At 35.7% G+C, this 22451-nt stretch overlaps 2 protein-coding genes across 7 annotated transcripts in view; one reads left to right on the top strand and one right to left on the bottom strand.

Annotated features, from left to right (window-relative positions):
• fip1l1a (FIP1 like 1a (S. cerevisiae)) overlaps positions 1 to 9415 on the top strand; it is a 66142-nt gene extending 56727 nt beyond the window's left edge. Inside the window, exons 14-15 of the mRNA XM_056481671.1 lie at positions 6139 to 6282; positions 8970 to 9415. Of these exons, the coding sequence (XP_056337646.1) occupies positions 6139 to 6282; positions 8970 to 9117 (292 nt within the window). The 3' untranslated portion in view covers positions 9118 to 9415. The remainder of the gene's footprint in view (positions 1 to 6138; positions 6283 to 8969) is intronic.
• Positions 9416 to 11166: 1751 nt separating this feature from the next.
• Positions 11167 to 22451, bottom strand: part of lnx1 (ligand of numb-protein X 1) — a 76969-nt gene continuing 65684 nt past the window's right edge. For all 6 annotated transcript variants that reach the window (XM_056480960.1, XM_056480961.1, XM_056480962.1 and 3 more), the window contains 4 exons: positions 20980 to 21157; positions 17113 to 17371; positions 13987 to 14145; positions 11167 to 12519 (listed from right to left, as the gene is read on the bottom strand). In XM_056480960.1, the coding sequence (XP_056336935.1) occupies positions 12384 to 12519; positions 13987 to 14145; positions 17113 to 17371; positions 20980 to 21157 (732 nt within the window). In that variant the 3' untranslated portion in view covers positions 11167 to 12383. The remainder of the gene's footprint in view (positions 12520 to 13986; positions 14146 to 17112; positions 17372 to 20979; positions 21158 to 22451) is intronic.

The raw sequence follows: 22451 nt of genomic DNA, 5'->3' as shown, positions 1-22451 counted from the left end.
CGACTGTGCCACTCTGAGAGAGTAGAGAACCTACTGACCAACATATTCATTCAGCTCTCAGATCCTGATATGCTCTGACAAATCTCTGTCTTTTCCATCACTGCTTTATCACATCCACATAGAAACTCCACAGTTCATCTCTGTATGTCATATACTGAGTAAACAACTGTTTGCCATGTACGCTGTAGCACATGTTGAGAGAGCTTTACATCAAACACGAACAAAGATCCTGTTTATGGCTGATATTAAATGCTGAACAGATATTAAACGATGTTTTTACAGAGGTGTAATTGTTGCACATCATAGAAGGCAATGTTGTGAGGTGGCAAATGTCACCAGTAAATAGAGGGTGTGTTTACGAGTGATCACTATGAGAAGACACTTTGCTTAATTGAGGGTTCATACAGTCATGGAAAACCATGGAAAAAAATGGAATTTTGACATAGCATTTTCCAGGCCTGGAAAAGTTTTGGAAAAACAGAAAAACCCACAAGGTTTTGGAAAAGTCATGGAAATAACATTTACATTTAGTCATTTAGCAGACATTTTTGTCCAAAGCGACTTAAGCTGCGGTCACACTAGAGCTTGTGCTTGCAAAATTCTGTTGTACAGCGCAGCAAAAAGTGGCGGGGTTAAACAAAATGATTAGACATTAATAAAAGTGAGGGATTGCTCCATATTTTAAATTTCTTATTTTAAACTATCTTCTATTAGTCTCATGCTATCACCTGTTGATTTCGCAGGTGAGAATTCATCAACCTTGGACTTAAATTAGCGAAGCACGTGCTTGCGTTTCTGGTCTGCCGCATTCGAATGCCTATGAATGGAAGTCTACGGAGCGAAAAGTGCAGTGTGACTGCAGCTTTATAATAGAAGTAGTTTTACCTACTATTACTAGTTTAACAAACTATTGAAATGGTTTTTTGACTTTTCTTTTCTTGGCCAAAAACATGCTCTCACGTTATTAGTGCTGTGCAAGCATAATCTGTTTTACATAGATATAAAAATAAATAGAAACTATTGCGACTTTTATGAAATGCTGTAATAAATTGAAACGTTTCTTATGATTTAACACTTATATGTAGACATATACATGAAACATTAGGTCATGAAAACTGACTTGAAAGTCCTGGAAAAGTCCTGGAATTTTTGTAGTAAAAATGTGTATGAACGCCGTTAATTATTTATGACAGCATGTGTTGATTTCCTATTTTAGACAATTTATAGACAACCATACAAGTTTAGAGACATTTTCATTGGTTTAAACCATGGATTTATTTCTCATCTATATGTTTTTGACACAAATGCGATTCATTCAGAGAGTTATGATAAGGAGAATTTGACGTCAGTCACTCCATTTCCATTCAGAGATACTCAAACTCGCATGACTGCATTAATTTCCTGTAAATATACTCTTTTATGTTTGTTTTAGAGAGCAGTGATTTAAAACATTTGCTAGTGTATACATGGCTGAACCCAATATCAACCACAGAGATCAGCCACACTTGTATTCACTATCCACCAAACTAACTTTTCCTTCTTTTCTCACTTTGAGTCTTCACTTGCTCACTCTTTGTCTCTTTAATCTGGCTGGTAATGTTATTAGCAACTGGTCGGACATTTGGTGAACACTTGTCCCGTAGATATGATCTCATTCCTGTGGCTTGGAGAGAGGACTGGCCTGACTTCAGTCCAGCTGGCACGACACCTTCACACATACGCACATACGCACACACATTGTCTGCCTTGTTGTGCCTTTATACATTTAGTCCCACAGGGTCATGTGCATGGTTCTATTTGGTATTAATAGCATGATAAAGAATTTGCAAATTGTCACGTTTAAATCCAGATTCATCTTGGTCTGTCAGCAGTAGATGCTAACAACATAAAGCAAACATGAAGTCATCTGACTAATTGTGGAAAAATGCACAGAGAGAAAGCATAGGGTAACACTTTATTTTGATGGTCCATTTGAGTATTAGTAGACTGTCTGTTTAATATCTGTTGATATGCTCCTTCAACAGACATTTAACTTACTATAAGAAACTTTGCAAGTACATGTCAACTTACACTAACCCACAACCAAAGAGCTTAGAATGACCAAGAGGCGACACTCAATCGAACGTTCCATTGCAACAGCAGTGCCCAGCAACAGCCCCGGTTTCCTCCATTTTGGATTGAAAGCGGTCGGCTGTCCATTAGATCTTATTGCTGTCACGATGGCATGCAGCTGCTTTGTTTTTTATTTATTTAAACTTTATTAGTATAACTTAAATTCAACAAACGGACCATCAAATTAAAGTGTGACCAAACATAGCAGTTAGTTCAATTGAAGGTTGTCTAAATTTTTTGGTGGGGTGAACTGTGCCTCATTCATTCATTCATTTTCTTTTCGGCTTAGTCCTTTTATTAATCTGGAGTCGCCACAGCGGAATGAACCGCCAACTTATCCAGCACGTTTTTTTTAAGCAGCGGATGCCTTTCCAGCTGCAACCCATCTCTGGGAAACATCCACACACGCATTCACACTCATACATTATGGACAATTTAGCCTACCCAATTCACCTGTACCGCATGTCTTTGGACTGTGGGGGAAACCGGAGCACCCGGAGTAAACCCATGGGAATGTAGGGAGAACATGCAAACTCCACACAGAAATGCCAACTGACCCAGCCGAGGCTCGAACCAGCGACCTTCTTGCTGTGAGGCGGCAGCACTACATATTGCGCCACTGCGTCGCCTGAACTGTGCCTTTAAATACAAAAAATATATAGAGAGAGAGAAGTATAGATATAGTGAATGAAAAGTGAATTAAAACATCCAGCTGGGATCCAGTAAAACGTGAACACGTCTTTCACTTCAGACACTAGCACAATGTGGGGATCACGGCCCTACTAGGCTGGTTGGCTGGTTTTAGCTGGTCACCCAGGCTGGTTTTAGAGGGGTTTTGGCCACTTCCAGGCTGGTTTCCAGCCATTTCCAGCCTGGTCTTAGCTGGTCAGGCTGTGAGATGACCAGCTAAAACCAGCTTGACCAGCCTAGCCCAGCTGGGAGCCCAGCCAAAACCACATGTTTTAAACCAGTGGCCAAAACCCCTCTAAAACCAGGCTAGTCAACCAGCTAAAACCAGCCAACCAGCTTAGACTGGTTTAAATTGTTTTTTTCAGCAGAGGGGACTGATCATGACATGAAGATGACGATCACTGACAGATGGAGATAAAAGTTCATTGGCAAACAGAAGGGTTAAAGTTCATTTTCACAACAACACAGTATAGCCAACTAGTACTTTGTTTGTTCCTGTCATTTGTTTTATTTTATTTATTTATTTTAATATATATAATTACCTATGCTGCAACACGGGATTTGGCAGCCATTTGCTATTAAAGGAAGGAGCAGCAGTGACTATCATGTACCGGACTTTGTCAGTAACTGAAACAGTTCATATGGTCACTAACCAAATCATATGGGAGTCATTGGAATAATTAGGTAAAAATAAATGTATATTAGAAGACAATGCAAGTGCTTTTTGACCTTGCATGCATATCAGCCTGTTGTTGAAGACCCCCAAAACCAAAATATGACCTTTTATAATGCAAAATAAGGGTTCTTTAAAATCCACAAGTGCTTTACGCTGACCACTGCCACCACAAACTGTTTTGTCCCTTGTCATCTAATTAGTGTTTCCTAGACTAATCTATAGCACTGCACCTGAGGGGCCCAAGGTTTCACCTGACTGATTACTGACGGAGTGATCAGGTTATTGAGTTGGTCTGCTTTCTCTTCACAATGTGGCAAATGTGCACTGCAAAGCTTTCATTAGCTAAGTTACCATCCAAATGTATGTAGGACAAATGTTTTAAAAGTTACTCTTGCACATGCAGTTAAAAACATTACTTGAACTCCATACTATGCTCCTCCTTATGGCCATCTCTTTCATAGCAGCCAAAAGTGCCGCTTGGTCACATAATAAAAGAACTAAGAGGAGCAACTTGAGCGAATGAGATGTGAAAAAAGCAGCATTTTGACAAACATACATGCAGTATGATTAAAGGTTAGAAATTCATATTAGTGTAGATTAGAAAATGTTACACTGAAGTATAGATTTTGTTGGGCTAGTATCAATTCATTACCAATACTGGTATCAATAATATTGATGTTAGTATTGATCTGCCCACCCCTACCCGTCACACTACCATAATAATTTGTAATTTGTCTCATTTGGCTTTCTATAGTCCACTGTACATGTGTATAGAAAAAAGCAAGCACCTAAAGTAAATTCAAGATGGCAGATGAAGCACAGAAAAGTAATGTTCAGTATAATTAAAAATAGATTTGTTTGTCCAACGTTTGATTGTGGTCAATTTGTTTATTTGTAAATATTGTACATTGGCTTAGCAACACGTTGAAGTCAATCTCCCCTGAAAGCAGTCATTTATCAAATTCCTGGACAGTAAGGGACCAGACGTCCTAAATTTGCTAGGACAGTCTTATATTTCATAACTATTTTTAGTGTCCTGAGTCCTGACTTATAAAAAAATCATAATGACCCATATTTCATCTTGTATTACTGAGTGCTACTAGAATCATTCTGTTATGCAAAAATAGCTTAATCAGTGGAAAGCAATCATGCCATGTTATATAGTCACAAACTTTGTATATAGTATATATAGAATATTCTAAAGGACAAATTCCCCATCCAATCATATTTCCATATTGTACAATCTGGCATGGCTGAAAAAGAAGATCTAGTCAGATATGAAAGTAATTTACTGTTGTTGCATCAAGATAAAAATCAGAAATGAACAATGAGTTATGCTGAAGGAAATAATACAACATACTGAAAACTATTGCATGCCATGTCATCACTAAATCAAAGTAATGTTAATAATTCAGCTTGTAAACTAAATGTCAAATAGCAAGTTACTTTTACTTCAGGGAAGTCATTCAATTTCAAAAACTCATTCCTATATTCATGTACTGTATATGATCGGACACTTTATTAGGTACACTTTACTATTATCAGGTTGCACCTCCTTTTGCCATCAGAACTGCCTTAATCCTTCATGGCAGAGATTTAGCAAGGTACTGAAAATATTCCTCAGAGTTTTTGGTCCATATTGACATGATAGCATCACACAGTTGCTGCAGATTTGTCGGCTGCACATCCATGATGCGAATCTATAGTTCCACCACATCCCAAAGGTGCTCTATTGGATTGATATCTGGTGACTGTGGAGGCCATTTGAGTACAGTTAACTAATTGTCAAGTTCAAGAAACCAGTCTGAGATGATTCGCGCTTTATAACATAATGCGTTATCCTGCTGGAAGTAGCCGTCAGAAGATGGGTACACTGTGGTCATAAAGGGATGGACATGGTCAGCAACAATACTCGATACACAATGCTCAATTGGTATTAATGGGACCAAAATGAGATAGTTTGCGTGAAAATATCAGTAGATCAGCAGTTTCTGACTGGCACCAACAACCATGCCATGTTCAAAGTCACCTAAATCACCTTTCTTCCCTATTCGGATGCTCAGTTTGAATTGCAGCAGATCATCTTGACCATGTCATCTTGAGTTGCTACCATGTGATTGGCTGATTAGAAATTTGCGTTAACGAGCAGTTGAACAGGTGTACCTAATAAAGTGGGTAAGCCTTAACCTAATAGAGTGTATATATTTACAAAGTGTGTGCGTGTATATATATATATTTATATATATATGTATATATATGTATATATATATATATATATATATATATATATATATATATATGTATATATATATATATATGTTTATATATATATATGTTTATATATATATGTATATATATATATATATATATATATATATATATATATATATATATATATATATATATATAAATATATATATATATATAAATATCTGAAAGGCCTCAGGTTTTTAAACTAATCTGCCTTTGTATCATAGACATTGTTTAAATATGAATTCAGAATTTGTCTTAATGTAATATGTACAATGACATTGTCCTGGTATGGTAATAAATGTAATCACCCTAGCTAGTCAGCAGGAAATGAACTAGGTTTTATAAAAGAGCTGAAAACGTATTTTTTTCCTCATTACTACTGAGTGTGCTTGTATATGTGTGTGCAGTGAGGAGGAGCGTACGTCTCGACACAGAGATCACAGTCATTATGGGAGCGAGAGATACAGAGAAAGCTCTGGAAGAGAAGGACCAAGAGACAGACATCGAGAAAGAAGACACCGAGAGCAAAATGAACACCGATCCTCACGCAGGTAATGCAGAGTCAGACATTTACCAGGATGTGGGCATATAGACGACCAAAAATACACCAGTGGTGACTAAAATGCCCCCAATGTTTCAGATGAGGAGACAGAAAAAGTTCCTGCAGTTTTATATTACCTAACGTGATATATATTTAATCACATTCTATTTTAATCCTGTTTAGTTATGGGTTTATTTCTTCTTCTGACACCATAGTGGCCTGAAGCTGTCATGTGTACTCAAAAAAAGCTAAATAATAAATAAATGAATAGCTAAATAAATTGGAATCAGCATGGACAATCTACTGTGAAAGTATATTTTAACAGAGCTTTCTGTATAATGACATTTTGTACATTATTTCAGCTATTTGTCATAAATTTGTTGGTGATTTTTATCCTATTTGTAACCACCACCATAGCTATTTTTAATTTACATTAGTGCAAATAGTTCCCATTAATTAAAAACTAAATAAATAGTTTCTCATTTATTGATATACACATATTGATCTTACTCTGCAATGTGAAAGCTTGCAATTGTTTTAGAACGTCTGATTAAATTGCCTATGTGGCAATGACTATAGACAATAAACGGTCAAACTATTTGCTCTCCAAACAACTGTGTTTATGACAATGCATAAAAATAAAAAGAATAAAAAAATAAAACTTTCAATTTGCAAAATCAAGCACCATAACAAGCTGCTTTATGGCTAAATAACGATGGAAGTGAAAAAAGGTCTTTGCACACTGAAGTCTGAAGAAATTTTCGGATGCGTTTTTTTTCAGATTCATATGCAAAACAAATTGACATGTAAACAAACCCTACTCACTGATTCATAAAAATTAATCCATTACGAAAAAAACACGAAACATTTCGGAGTCGGTTCAAGCAGTGATACTTTGTTCTCCTCTCTTCTCCAAAGTCCAATACTGCATAGAGAGGAAGGAGAACTCCATTATCAAAGATTTGCGCCGGATTATGCCGAAATGCAAAGTTTATTTTAGGATATCAGTATAATTTTGATACATTGCTTGTAATACTTCACACATTCATGAACGTAAACAAATCCTGAACAGAACCTGGCAGTACTTACAGTATAGACATTATTATAGATGGCGGCTGCATTGACGTGTCAAAGCAACTGACCAAGCGGACCATGCTTTATGTTATAATGTCTATGGCAGAGATGCCCAAACTAGGGACCACAGGCCAAAGTTGGCCCTTTCTAACCTTTGATTTGGCCCACCATCCCATTTGAGAAGAGGGGGAGAATGATAGGGAGGTGGTTGGAGTGAATATTTTTGACAAAGATAGTCATTTTGAATTTAATGTAACCATTTGTTTGTTTTGTAAACGAATCAGATTTTTTTTAATGTAAATACTGTCACGCAATGGATAGAGGGCAATGCACAAGACATCGACGAGCAACTCAAGGCAAAGGCAGGTGGCAGCTTAGTTTATTGAGCATTGAACTTCATTGTGTCATTAATTGCATTGGTTATGTAATAGATTGATTATTGACCTCATTCTTCAATGCGGAAGTGCGCTCGTTTTTGCGATTGTTTTAGAACTTCCGATTCAGCTGCCTATGGGAGAAATGACTAGGAATAATAAACGGCAGAAAATGGTCAAACTACTTACTCTACAAACAAGTGTTTGCATGACTATACAGACAAAATAGAATAATATAATAAGAAAATAGCAGTTTTCAACACCAAGCAGCAAAACGAGCTGTTTTTAACGTTTAAAAATGAATGGAAGTGAATGAGACCGGAAGTCTCGAGCCAAAATGATTCAAATGGCTGCGCCCACTCGTACGCAGAGAATAAGGTGAATACTTTTTTCCAAATATACTGCATTAATTATAAAATTAGAAAATAAATTAGGAAATTACTCATGGAAACTTGGTGTAATACAGTTTGGTATATATTCAGCCGACAGCCCTCAATCAGGTTTGGTTTTTGGCCCTTCATAAGAAAAAGTTTGGGCACCCCTGTTCTATGGGCAGTACGTCAGATGTATTTACTGGGCAGATGTGCACCAGTCACCCAGTCTCTGAATCCAGCATATAGGGGTTCTCAACTGTTCACCACATTCTGTCTTTATTTTATGCACTATGTTTGTCATAAAGTTATCTGTAGGTCAAATGATGGCATTCTGTATTTAGCTTTTCACTTGTACGGTGGCTCTGAACTGTCAAAACACCTTTCAAAGCAATTTTTCGGATGCGAAAAGCAGAAAAAAATTAAACTGGTTTTGATTATTATTATTTTTTTAAATGATGGATGAACGTTTCCACTAACACACTAGTCAGGTCGAATACATTTTTTTACGTGCGAAAATTTCGGCTTCAGTGTGCAAAAACCTTAAGACTGGAAGTCTGGAGCCAGTAAGGTTCCAATGATTCTGCCTGCTCGTACATGAAAGAATAAGGTCAGTACACTCACCTCAGATGCATACACAACCGGGGAGGGTTGCACATGTATCTTTACGCACCAAATTACAAATGTAACAAATAAATGTGTACGATACGTCAGCGCACCATTTAACCCCACATCAGACACAGCAGAATGACACACACACATAAAAGGCTCCCAAAGGTGATGTTCATCAGAGCATGGACCAAACCTTCTTACATAAGCATTAAAGATGATATGTATATATAGTGATGTGACCTTCTTCTCTCGGTTTCTCTCATTAGTAGCAGCAGTAGGAGGCGTCATGATAGTGATGACGCAGAAAGCCACAGGAGACACCGACACAAACGCTCCAGACACAGCAGAGGAAACCTCGAGCCCAGCGAGGAGTGCAGCGCTGACCAGGAGAACCAGTCGGAGGCCACTGAATGAGTCCCTGGCCAGCTGGTGAGACCCTTTGTTGACCAATAGGTGGTCTGTAGTGAAAGATCATTAGTCAGTGACCAACTGTGAGTAGATTTTGATTAATCATATGCCAAAATACTTAATAAGATGAGACAATTTATGTTACAGTTTTAGCGATTTAGCCATTAATTTTGTTGAAAGTATTATTCCGGAACAAAAAGCAGTCTGAAGGGTACACAATTTTTAATTTAGAAATGTATTTATTCATTATTTAAAGTTATTTACACTTAAATTGTTTTGATGATAATACTGAATGGTATTTTTTTGTGCCAAATGTTCATTTTGTTGAAGAAAAAAGAATTATAAACATGAATAAGAAATGTTACTGTGTGTGCAGCATGATTTAGTGTTGAGAATGGAGGAAACTGTAGTGACATTCAGATAAGGTCGGTCCGCTCATCCACATTTGCTATTGACATCCGTTTCAAAGTTTAGGATTGGTAAGATTTATATAATTATATTATATATATATATATATATATATATTTTTTTTTTTTAAAAAGCAGCATTGATGAGTTAGAGACATTCAAATATATTTCAAAAACGTTCCTGACTCTAAACTTACGAATAGTAGAATAGTGAAAGATTGGTAAGATTTATGCAATAAAATTTGAATAACAAGCAGCACAGTTGAAGCAATTGCCAGCTTTTCTATCAGCTTAATAATTAAAAATAATAATAATAATAATAATAATAGTAATATTATTTAATTTTAGATTAAATAAAGCAGTCTTGATGAGTTAGACACCTTCAAATATATTTAAAAAAAATATTTTTGACTAAACTTTCGAATAGTAGAGTTTATACACATACAGTCAGGGTTGCCAGGTCCCTAAAAAAATTCAGTCCAAAGCTGACTCAAAACCTGCCCAGAAGGAATAAAAACGAGCCAGTTTTCCTCCCTGACCAACTACAGTTGACAATTGTGGGACTAATGCTGTATGCATTATAAATGTGTGCTCAAAGTCTAGTATGTCTAAGAAGGATGACCTTTATATAACCTTGTTTTCAACTAAAAAGTGAAACAGCTTTATGAATTTTGACTATTTACAGATGTGGCTACTGAGAATGCGTGAGCGAATTAAAGTGATCTCGCGCATTACTGCAGTAAAGTGCAACACAGCACAACATGGTCTAACGCAAGACATACATGGCCAGCAGGGGGCAGTAACATAGTGAACATACTAAACTGATATACTATAGCAGCCAGAGCATGTGAGCAGAGCTGAGCGTTGCTCCGCAGAGCATTCTGCTTCATGGTCGTGCGCTTGCTCACTGGTAAACCAATACCGCTCAGATCCCGCGCCGACATAAAATTTCTCTAGTGGGCAAACAAATTTTTTTGGTAACTAAAAAATCTTACATAACTGTCTAAAATTAAAGCACTCTGACAAAATAAAAGTATAATAAAATCAAAGCGATATTCTTTCTTACAGTAGTTTTTTTTTTAAATATGTTAATAGACCCAAGTGATCAACTGTGTATTTTATAGCCTATTTGACTGTCAGCCTATTTTAAACTATGGAGCTCTGAACATAATTCGAATTACAGATTCCTTTCCAATTTTATAAAGCAACCATGTTTTTGGGAGTTTAAAATGCCTATCAAAACCGTGAAAAACAGTGCCATTGTATTATTGCATTATACATGTTCAGACTCTTGGCATCTGCAAGTACTTGACTACTAAAAAAAATGGCAGACTACAGGACTTTATATGCAGGTGCATAGTGTTGGTTTACAACACATGTCTAACTCTAGTCCTCAAAGTCCACAGCTCGGCACAATTTAACTTCAACCATAATTAAACACTCCAGATCAAGCTAATTAAGCCCTTCAGGCTTATTTGAAAACTACAAGCAGAGTGTTGAAACAGGGTTGGAACACAGCGTCAAAAACGGGCCTAGGATGTGTAATGGATGTGATACTTTTGGTCATTTTGATACCAGTTGTCAACATTTCTGTTTTAATACATAGTTTTAATGTGCTGTACCCTAAGAACACTCAGTCATACAAGTCTCCTTGTAGAATGACTTTATTGATCATTGAACCAAAGGTACCAACAGATACAATATACTGCACAAGCCAAAGCATGAGATGCCAGAGCACACACACACACACCTTACCGACAGATGATACCTACACGCACACTCATACACGCACTCACACAGTGAGCCTTTTACACACCACTCTCTCCAGTCCTTTTTTCATCCAAAGTAAACAAAAAAGTCAGCAAGGCCGCCAAAATCTCACATCATTATAAGCATTATAAGTTATCATCCATTTTTAAAATAGATTATTAACATTGCTTTTTTTTTCAGTTGCGATTTTTATTTATTTTATTAAATTTTTTTTATTACTCACTATAGTTTATTTTCGTATGCGACAGCATCTGAAACATACCAACATAGATAGAACTACTTGGCAAATGTGTCTCCATGCCGGTGGATGGAGAAAACGAACCACTGTCAGAACAAACAAAACGAAGCCGATATCCGAAAGCCATAGAAACGGAGAAAGAAATAAACCAAAAGTAATAGTAGTCATAGTACAAGTGCTTGAATCTGTTTTGTTTTGTTTGTTTTTTTCAGACATCGACGTTTATAGTAAAGAATGTGCGTCCACTTCGATGCATTTTTCTAACATGTAAAACTAATGGAATTGGCAACGTGTGTCCCCCACCCGATCCCGATACATCCCGGTAATCCCTCATGTTCGAAGGAAACCTGTCTCATGTGCAACATCTCAAACGTCCTCTACGAACAACATTAGAGTCTCACAATCTGACTACATATAGCACAGTGCCCATAATGTCTATACATCTACTGTATTTCCGACTCGTATATTGACAGACTCACTCCTGAATTAGTGATTTCAGTCCTTTAGTACAGTTCCTGCCTATAACCGACATGTTCCTCTCATGCACAAATATCATCCTTGTATGCCTTGATGGCTGTGAAAGCGCCTCCTTGGTTTGAAGTCTGATAAACGTGCTTCTTAGTGGGTGGATTCAAAGTTCTTAGCTCCGCCTTCACAATTAAAGTCTTAGTGCTTGTATGAGGTCCATGTGTCATTTCCTGCTCCTGAAGTGCAGTCTTTGTTACAAGCCGCATCTTTTAGGAATGTCCAGACTCTGAAATTCACCATTTTTGTTGTCATTTCTAACATCTGTAGTGTAAGCTCTGCCCCCTAGTGTGGGGTTAGTGTGATAATCCCCTCCCCCATGCAGAGTAGTCCTATAGCAGGCTGCCAGGCCAGGAAACGATGGTGAGAGTGATCCGACCCCTCAGCTCCTTGAGCAGGCGGACCAGAGCTGTGTGTGTCATTCCCCAGGTGCTCTTCCCATTCACCTCCAGCAGGATGTCACCACAGCTAGGAAGAAAAAACAAATAATCTTTTAGTATGCTGGAGCAAGAATGAGGGTAAATATAAACATCTTCTTAATATATAAATATAAACAACTTCAATTCACCCCCCCAAAAAATGTTACTAACTCTTTTATTAACACTTTTACATGTATGACAAGTCTTGGCTGGTCCCTGGAGCAAACGATCACACCGGTGTGATTAGAACGTTCAGCGGCTCACGTAATCAGCTGCTAAATTCAAGTCTGCTTTCCTGCAATGGCTCACGCTGAGCCATAGAAAGACTTGTGCGTCGCTCATCATAAATCACAATTTATCAGTGATTCATCAGTGTTTTCAAACAAATAATGTTTATTAGATTAGATTAGATTGAACTTTATTGTCATTACACATGTACAAGTAAAAGGCAACAAAGATTAGGTCTAACCAGGAGTGCAATAACAGTTATAAGTGCATTTTCTACAGATGGATTTACTATGAATATAATATCCAAGTTGTATTAACTATAATCAGAGATTTACAAATAGCTGAATTATCTTAGATTTTAGACGTTTAAATACACATCAGTACTAGCAGAACAACAGTTAAGGTTTGTAAAATATGCACTGGTATTTCTGGACATGGCAATAATAATTATTTTTAAGTATAATTGGATTATGTGCTGTATAATTATGATATTATATATATATGACGTGGCTTTGTTACCTAGTATCTGAAAATAGTCCCTAGCTAGGTAACTGTGCTATGCCCGATTCACATGGGGCTTCAGCGTCAGCGCTTGTTGGAGGGCATGTCTGTGATCGTCATAGCAACGTCAGCCAATGAAATTAGTCTAAAATCGGCTACTGTCTGAGCTGGGGTATTTGCATAAAGCGATCTGATTGGCTGATGCTTCCATTTGTGCTTGAAAAGTTGGAAATACCAACTTCTGCAGAGAAGAACACAGCTGAAGCGGCGCCGATGGATCCACAATTCAGTTCGGCAGCGCTTGACGTTACTTATTCAAAGTGAATGGGAAGCATTGACAATGACGCCCTTGTGATCAGGGCATAATATCATTGCAAGGCAGCAAAGTCCCTTGATTATTACACCAGTATAGAACTATATAGAATAGCAACTGTTCATTAATCCTCAGTCTTAGTACAGGATGTAACTACAGAAGTGTCAAAAGCTTCAAATAGGAAAATTAATTGAACTTTTTGAGTGACAAACTAATAGTCAATCCAATTCAATGATCTATGCTAATCTAAGCTAAAGTGCTTTCCACCAGATTAGGAGATCGACTGGTTGGATTTAAAAAATAGTAAAACTCTACAGTTTAACTCTAAGAGACTTGTAAAATGTGCCTATTTCCAAGTGTTGCTTTAACAAATCATGTGTGTATTCAGGATTTGTGTTGGAATGGTACTTTTTTGGAATTGTGGTTGTACATAAAGCATAGTATCTGTTTAAAGTAGAGACTGTGTTGCCGTACCGTATCCTGCCGTCGTTGTAGGCTGGTGTTCCCTCTACAATTGAGCGAATAAAGAAGGACTGGTTACAATTCAGTTCTTCTTGTCCACCAACAATGCTGAAACCGAGACTGCCAGACGTGCTCCTGCGGAGGACAATGTCTTTACAGCAGTAGAGATGCCTGGAATGGACAGAAAACTCAAGGTTAATTTTATTGTCATTCGGCAAACATACAGAGGACAACAAATTATGCAGCAAAGAGGTCAAAGCATATAATAGAAAACCCCTTAAAGGAATTGCATTTCATTGCATCATTTTTGAAATTGTGACAGATTTTGGTTTTTCATGTTAGATAGAACTAAATGAAGGTGATCTGTCTGTTTAGACCTTTAAAGACAGGACAGTAAAGGAGATACGTGGGGAATAACCTATTTAGATGAATAATTTGTAATCAATTTAAGGCTTACTTTACAGAGATAGCATTTTTGGCAATTGTTATGGATATTCAAATATTATAGGCCAGATTTTGACCATATGAGACTGAGAGCTCAGATAGGATTTCTGTGAAATAAAATGATGTAGAAATGAATAGTCAAAATATAATAGACAAAAGAAACACACAGAACTAGAAGAAAGAAATTGAAAGAGTTGCTGTGAAAGGTCTATTTAAAGCCGTCACACTCTCACCATGTAAACCCGTTACAGACTGAGGGTGCGAAGGGCTTTCCTCAACCCTTCTCTCACTTTTTCTTCTCTGCATACCACTTTCTGGATTATTATGCATTATGAAGTAATTTAGGAAGCTGTTAAGAACTTTCGCACTCCTTTCAAATTCCCTCAGATTTATTAAACAACAGCAGAGGAAAAAAAGCTTAGTATGAGAGGGAGGGAAATGAGAAAAAAGAAAACAAAACTATATAATAGGTTTTTTGGGGAAATAAATGATAATAATAATTAGGGATGTACTATTAATCGAAAGCGAATCGCAATCGCGATTTGAAACATTTCAATTAGCTAATCACAAGAGACTGCGATATGAAATATATTATTTAATTTCCTCCAGCCAGAGCAAATGTGTGATGGCTGTCTGTGTGTGACAGTCTTACTAGCCAATTGAGTGAGCACACTTTCGTTCTGCCCAATTAGAATTGTGCAATTATGCTGAACACCCACAATAAAACAAACAGGAAAGCGTGAACAAGTCGGCATCTGCCACATCAGAAACATTAATAGACGAATTCATATTTTAAAAAAAAAATCACGTCCGTAATATGGGAATATTTTGATTTCAAAGTTACAGACACCAAACAAAACCACATGATTTGTAAGAGCTCTCGCAGAATTTTTGCCACAGCATGAGAAAAAGTCAACAAAGTATTGCCCGTGACACTCAATCTAGTAGCAAGCAACAGCAAAGTACAATTTCAGAGTTGTTTTCTAATATAAGTTCAGATATTTTCAGCTTCTTTTTTTAACTCACTGCATCTTAGCAGTAAGAAGTTACGATACAGATTATTGATCTGAAGCTTGACTACAAAATTAAATTGCAAATCAAATCGAAATCGCAACGTGTAAAAAAAAATTGCAATTAGATATTTTCACTCAAATCGCACAGCCCTAATACTACTACTACTACTACTACTACTACAACTACTACTACTACTACTAATAATAATAATAATAAATGTTTAATCAAAACAATGTCTGTAGTCCCTGGCTTCTCTCTTCAGTGTCACTTGCAGTGGTGTAGTCCTTGCTATACGCACGTATACTCAGTATGCTTACTTTTTTCCACGAGCTGTTTGGGTATTACCACTTCTGAGGATCAATAATTGCATGTACCCTCGGTATACTCACTTATTTTTCTGATTAATCTTCCCTAATTTCAGTGTATTATTTTAAATTCTTCCTTAAAAAAGTATATGTGTGTAAATGTATATGCATTTTTCTTTGTTTACCCCAAAATGATCTGTTCCTGATCCGCCCTAAAATGAAAATCCTAAAATCGCCCCTGTACAACAGTATTTCACATTTGTCTTAATCGTGCCTACCGCTACAGGGAACGACACTATATATAACACTAAAAACGATGAGGCAAAGACAACTCATAAATCACGTAACAATATGTGATTTAAAAGGGTAACTACTAGTATATAATAGCGACAACAGAAGACAGAGTCCTAATAGTTTGGTTTAAAACAAGCATGCACAAATGTGACAATCAAAAATAATGGCTGATTGATGTTTAAAGGAACCTATTAAATGTAAAGTAAGAAGCTGTCTTTCCATTATGCACAGGCCCTATTGAGGTAACTTAAATAAAAGTTAACTAAATTGTTGTAACTATCTTGATTGACTCTTTTTTTCAGGATTAAAATGATTATATAAGTTACATACTGTATACATACAGCCAATTGCCAAGGCTAACTTATATATATATATATATATATATATATATATATATATATATATATATATATATATATATATATATATATATATATATATATATAAAATATAAAGCTAATGAATCAAAGAAACATTGACTTTCGTCGTTTCTTTGTCTACTTTAATTTAAAATTTGGGTCGGTGTAATAGTACACCACTTTTTTTTTTAGGACTACACCACTGGTCACTTGATCTATCATAAATGTTTTTTTTCCAGTTTATTATTGTTTCTCAGTACTTAATAATAGATAAACATTAAAATATACATTAGAATTTAATTATTTAATTTAAAAAGTCTTAAAAAAATCAGTCTTAGGTTGCTTGCTTAGTTATTTTTGTGTGTATTTATTCATAGTTTTTTTAAATGAATTAAAACATGGCCTGTATTTAATTTAATTTAATTTAATTTAATTTAATTTAATTTAATTTAATTTAATTTAATTTAATTTAATTTAATTTAATTTAATTTAATTTAATTTAATTTAATTTAATTTAATTTAATTTAATTTAATTTAATTTAATTTGGCATGTTGTCACTTTTACATTAATCTTTGCTAAATTTCTTCAAGTCTTTGCTAAATTCCTCCTATTCATTTGCACTGTAGAAACCTTAACTGCTTTGCACATTATATATCAGAGATAAATTTGATACGAATAAAACTGTCTGTGGGTTTCTCTTTGTGTACCCTGCGCATTGTACCTTGGCAGCTGTAGCCAGGACACCCAGAGTGGGGCGTAGTCATCATTGGGTGGTGGTAGTTTGACGTCTCCAGGTGAGGAGGGCGAGAGGGCGCAGGGCGAGTGCAGGGGTGGCATGCAGTCCAGCGAGCTCTCGTTAGGGGGTCTCATTTCCAGCACCTGCAGGATCACCGGGGATGAGGTGTTCTTCAGGTTGGCCACAGCCTCGCTCCGGGTCACACCTGTCAGGTCGACTCCATTCACGTTCAGGAGGATGTCACCTAGAAGATGGAATAATTCTTTTTACAATAGGGATCACGAGATTGGAGGAGTTTTGTTGATTGGAGACAGATTTTTGTTAATTGAAACTACCGTTATTAATTTTATGCAAGTTTAATAGAATAATGTGCATACAAAAATCATGCAAAATATGATCGCAGAGGTTTATTAAGAAGGCAAAATTGGTTATTTTTAATTTTATAATGGCCATGGACATATTGCAGTTAAATTCAGTTTTTTTAGTGCTCAATCCTGTACAATCACAGTTTAGTTATTTTCATAAAACAGCTGAAGATCATTTTTCCACTAACACTTAATTATTCTAGTTTATTCTATGTGTACACTCTTTTATTTTGTGCTCTTTTATTTTTCCTTTCTATTCTGTAAAACGTGTGGTGCATCAGATCAACTGGAACTTGTCCTAGCACTTGCCTATAATTGTTCTTGAGTTGATTTTGATTGCTACTGTGTTGTTAGCGGAGTATTTTTAGCTCAGTCATTTTCAAGAAACGGCTAAAGAAATGTTTTGCCTACATTTAACCTTCTATTGCTAATTATTCTATTTTTTAAAAAGGCTCTTTTCAGTCGTTTCTAAAAAAAAATCGAAAAACATTTCTAAATGCCACTTATCTATTCTCTATTTTGTAAAATTTATGTATAGTCTTCAAGCAATATTTCTATTTGTATTCCATATTATATATGAAGTACAGTTGAAGTCAGAATTATTAACCCCCCTGAATTATTAGCCCCCCTGTTTATTTTTTTTCCCAAATTTCTGTTTAACAGAGATGAGACTTTTTCAACACATTTCTAAACATAATATTTTGAATAACTCATTTCTAATAACTGATTTATTTTATCTTTGCCATGATGACAGTAAATAATATTTTACTAGATATTTTACAAGACAGTTCTATGCAGCTTAAAGTGACATTTAAAGGTTTAACTAGGTTAATTAGGTAGGTTAGGGTAATTAGGCAAGTTATTATATAATGATGGTTTATACTGTAGACCAGGGCTGCTCAACCCTGTTCCTGGAGATCGACCTTCCTGCAAAGTTCAGCTCCAACCCTGATCAAACACACCTGAACCAATTAATTAGGACCTGAAGAGCACTTGATCATTACAGGCAGGTGTGCTTGATATGGGTTGCAACTGAAATCTGCAGGAAGGTAGATCTCCAGGAGCAAGGTTGAGCACCCTGGCTATAGACTTTTAGAAAAAATATATAGCTTAAAGGAGCTTATAATTTTGACATTAAAATGGTTTTTAAAAAAATGTAAAACTACTTTTATTCTAACCGAAATAAAACAAATAAGACTTTCTCCAGAAGAAAAACAATATTATCAGACAAACTGAAAATTTCCTTGCTCTGTTTAACATCATTTGGGAAATATTTAAAAAGAGAAATAAATATTCAAAGTTAAGAGGCTAATAATTTTGACTTCAACTGTGTGTATAGTCTTCCAACACTATTTCTATTTTTATTCAGTATTTTTGTATTAAGTAAATACTGTGGACATTTTAAAGGCTAACGCTCATTTATTGTGTTTTATTTTGCACTGGACAATTCTCAGTTTATCAATTGTTAGAGTAAAATGTGATGTATGTTTTCTATTCTGTAAATCTACTAATGGTATTTCTTCCAAATTTAATACTAAAATGTAATTTAAGACTATTTCTTCCCACAAACAGTAAAATAACAAAAAAGTGCCATGACAGGTTTATAGCATATTTTTAGACAACACACTATTTAACTTAAGAAGTTTTGGTTAAGAAATTAGTACTTGGTGGAATAACTTTGATTTTCAAACACAACAAATGAAATCTTCTATTAAGCTACCCACTTTATCAACTCCATTTGACTTTAATTGGACATGGCAACATTTGAAAAGCATGCTCTGTGAAATTCAAAATACAACACTGTTCACGGCTGTTTTAGTTCAAAATGCTGTTGTGTCTTTGATTTACAGTTGAAGTTTTAGTTGAAGAATTATTTGCCCCTTTTAAATATTTATTTATTATTATTTTTTTTTATATATTTCCAAAATGATGTTAAACAGAGCAAGGAAATTTTCAAGTATGTCTGATAATATTTTTTCTTCTGGAGAAAGTCTTATTTGTTTTATTTCAGCCAGAATAAAAGCAGTTTTAAATTTTTTAAAAACCATTTTAAAGGTCAAAATTATTAGCCCCTTTAAGCTATATATTTTTTTTCTTTCGACTGTCTACAGAACAAACCATCATTATACAATAACTTGCCTAATTACCCTAACCTGCCTAGTTAACCTAATTAACCTAGTTAAGCCTTTAAATGTCACTGTAAGCTGTATAGAAGTGTCTTGAAAATATCTAGTCAAATATTATTTACTGTCATCATGGCAAAGATAAAATAAATCAGTTATTAGAAATTAGTAATTAAAACTATTATGTTTATTGATGTATTGAAAAAAAATTATGTCTCAGTTAAACAGAAATTATGTGGAAAAAATAAACAAGGGGGCTAATAATTCTTCAACTGTATGTAATTAGTCAAAAATGACAGATGTCAAAGCAATACTATGGTTACAATAGTACACAATTTGTTACAATTTCTGGTGAGTCGTGCTTCATACACATTATAAACAATACGTTTGTGGATTCACTCCTATATTTAATTAAACTGCTAATGTAGATACAGTATGACAAATATAATTTGGACTGAAGATGGAAATGGAGGTACTGAGAAATGAGAGAAAGAGGCTCATACTGAAATACAGTGAAGACAGGAGACACACAGACACACACTCTACAGTCTCTCGTTTCATCAAAACACTAAAGCTCACCCAGTGATAGAATTATGGAAGGTCTAGAGGAGGTCAAGATCTGCTAGTTTTATCACACTCCTGCTAGTTATCTCTATAAAATCAGACTGAATAGGCAGTGTTTCACCACCAGACCACCATTTAAATAAGGTAATACAGCAGGACTTCGGAACACTGTCATACAGACACACAAGATGTTTCATATTTTAGTTTTCTGCGTGTTTCTGACACATTTAGAAAGGAACTTTTACATTAAATGAAACTTTTGCCCCAGAGTTGACTTTTAGGAGACTTAATCTATCTGTAATGGTATAAAGATTTGTAGATATTTTGGTTTTAGTCATAGCTCAAATGTTTTTCCGACTTTTTAATGTGTAGAATGGTATTTAAGGCACTTATTTGAAATAGAAAACACTGTAAATGTCTTCAGAGTGCCACACACACACACACACACACATGCATCTACATACACCAGCTTGTGCATGATCACACCTTCACGCACCACCATACATGTCACACACAACAGAAATAAACTTGAAATAACTTCCATCCGCTAAATCCGCTCATAACTGTTATTACGATGGCGAATATAGCAGTATGGCAGGTGTACGAGTAGGAGTGTGTCACTTTCTAGTTTTATATGCATAAATTTGCAAAAGCGATGAGAGTCATACATATGCAGTAGCAGGTGTGCTTTGTTTGTGTGTGTTTGTGGATTCAAAAGCAGGAAAGATCAGAGGGGCACCTTGGAAAACAGGTGCGTTTGGCTTTGTCAGATGTGTCTGAATAGGTTTATGAGGCCGTACCTTTGCGGATGGAGCCCTCCTGTCCCACCACTCCATTGGGGTCGACGTTGGTGACATAGACGGGTAAATCCCAACCCCTGCTGCTCATCCCACCAGCAACCGTCATACCGAGAGAATCGTGCGGCTCCTTTAACAGAGTCACCGTCTTCTCGTAACATGCTGGCTTTTGGCACGAATCCTGGAATTAAGAGAAATGAGAGATTTGAAAGTTAATGGTTCACTCAGAAAAATTTTATTCACTGACCTTCAAGTGGTTCTAAACCTTATTAAGTTTATTTTATTGTTGAACACAAAAGAAGATACTTTGAGAAATGTTGGAAAGCATTTACTATAGTAGGAAAACAAACGACAGTGGAAGTCCAAAGTTAGCGGTTTTCAACATTTTTGATATCTTTTGCGTAAATGTGAGTACAGAATTGTCTTTTTAGCGTGAGCTAGCCTTGTAATTGGTTAAAGTTTTGAGAAAGTTATTCGGTTTATGACGTTCGGTTGTCTGCTGTTTGGATTCTCGCTGGCGAATGAGAATAGCATCTGAACACATGACTGGCCAAAACTTGTGTTTGTAATAAATGGTGAGCTTGCAGGACGCTGTGATATTGCTGACCGCGGCCAAATTGTGCTTTGGATCGCCTCCAAAAACAACAAACACAGTCGCTCAGTTCTAACTTAATAAAAAGCGTTATTAAAGTTCAATAAAAGGGCTGTTTATATTTAGTCTGAGCCTCGGGCTACATCAAATCAGATGTGGAGTTAGTGTGTCGGGCTTATCGCTGGCGTGTGTGTATGTGTGTGTGTTAGGCTGTGTCTAATTCACAGGAGTGAAAAGCCTCTGACAGTACGCTGCCAGAATGTTTCCACCTTTCCAAGTGTGTAGAAGGGAAATAATAGGAGTTACTGAAAGGATATAAAGCGTCTGTAAGCAAGGAAAAAAAATAAAAGACTGAAAATGATAGTTTTGTTCTGGTTTCTATAGTTTTTTAAAGGAGATTTTTATTAAAAAAGGAAAGTGCACTGGTGATTTACCCTCAGGTCAAGATGTAGGTGGGTGAGAAGATGTAGTTTTTTTTTTTTTATTCAGTAGCAGATTCAAGTTTTTTTTTTTTTTTTTTTTTTTTCTGAAACTTTGAACCCTTGACAGTTTATAAAATGCAGTACAAAGGCTATACTGGCACTTTGAGAGTCGAAAAAAACACAGTGCTGAAACTAAATTATCAGCTGTGGCTGGTGACGATACACTCTCATGAAGCACAATTACAGTATAAACTAAATGTCAAATATAAATAAAATGTATTGTTTAATATTCTAAATTATTTCACTGAAAAAAAAAATTACATTTTGGATGACCTGAAGCAGAGTGCGAATTATGCACTGACGATTGTGGGGTCAAGTTTTCAGATTATGTTTGGTAATATGCCTCCGTGAACCAAATTTATATATTTAATTCAATTACATCTAATTTATTTATCAAACTT

Source organism: Danio aesculapii, chromosome 20 (assembly GCF_903798145.1).
Source record: "Danio aesculapii chromosome 20, fDanAes4.1, whole genome shotgun sequence".
Lineage (NCBI taxonomy): Eukaryota > Metazoa > Chordata > Actinopteri > Cypriniformes > Danionidae > Danio > Danio aesculapii.
Note: the sequence above shows the minus strand (reverse complement) of the source record. Positions and strands in the feature narration are given on the sequence as shown.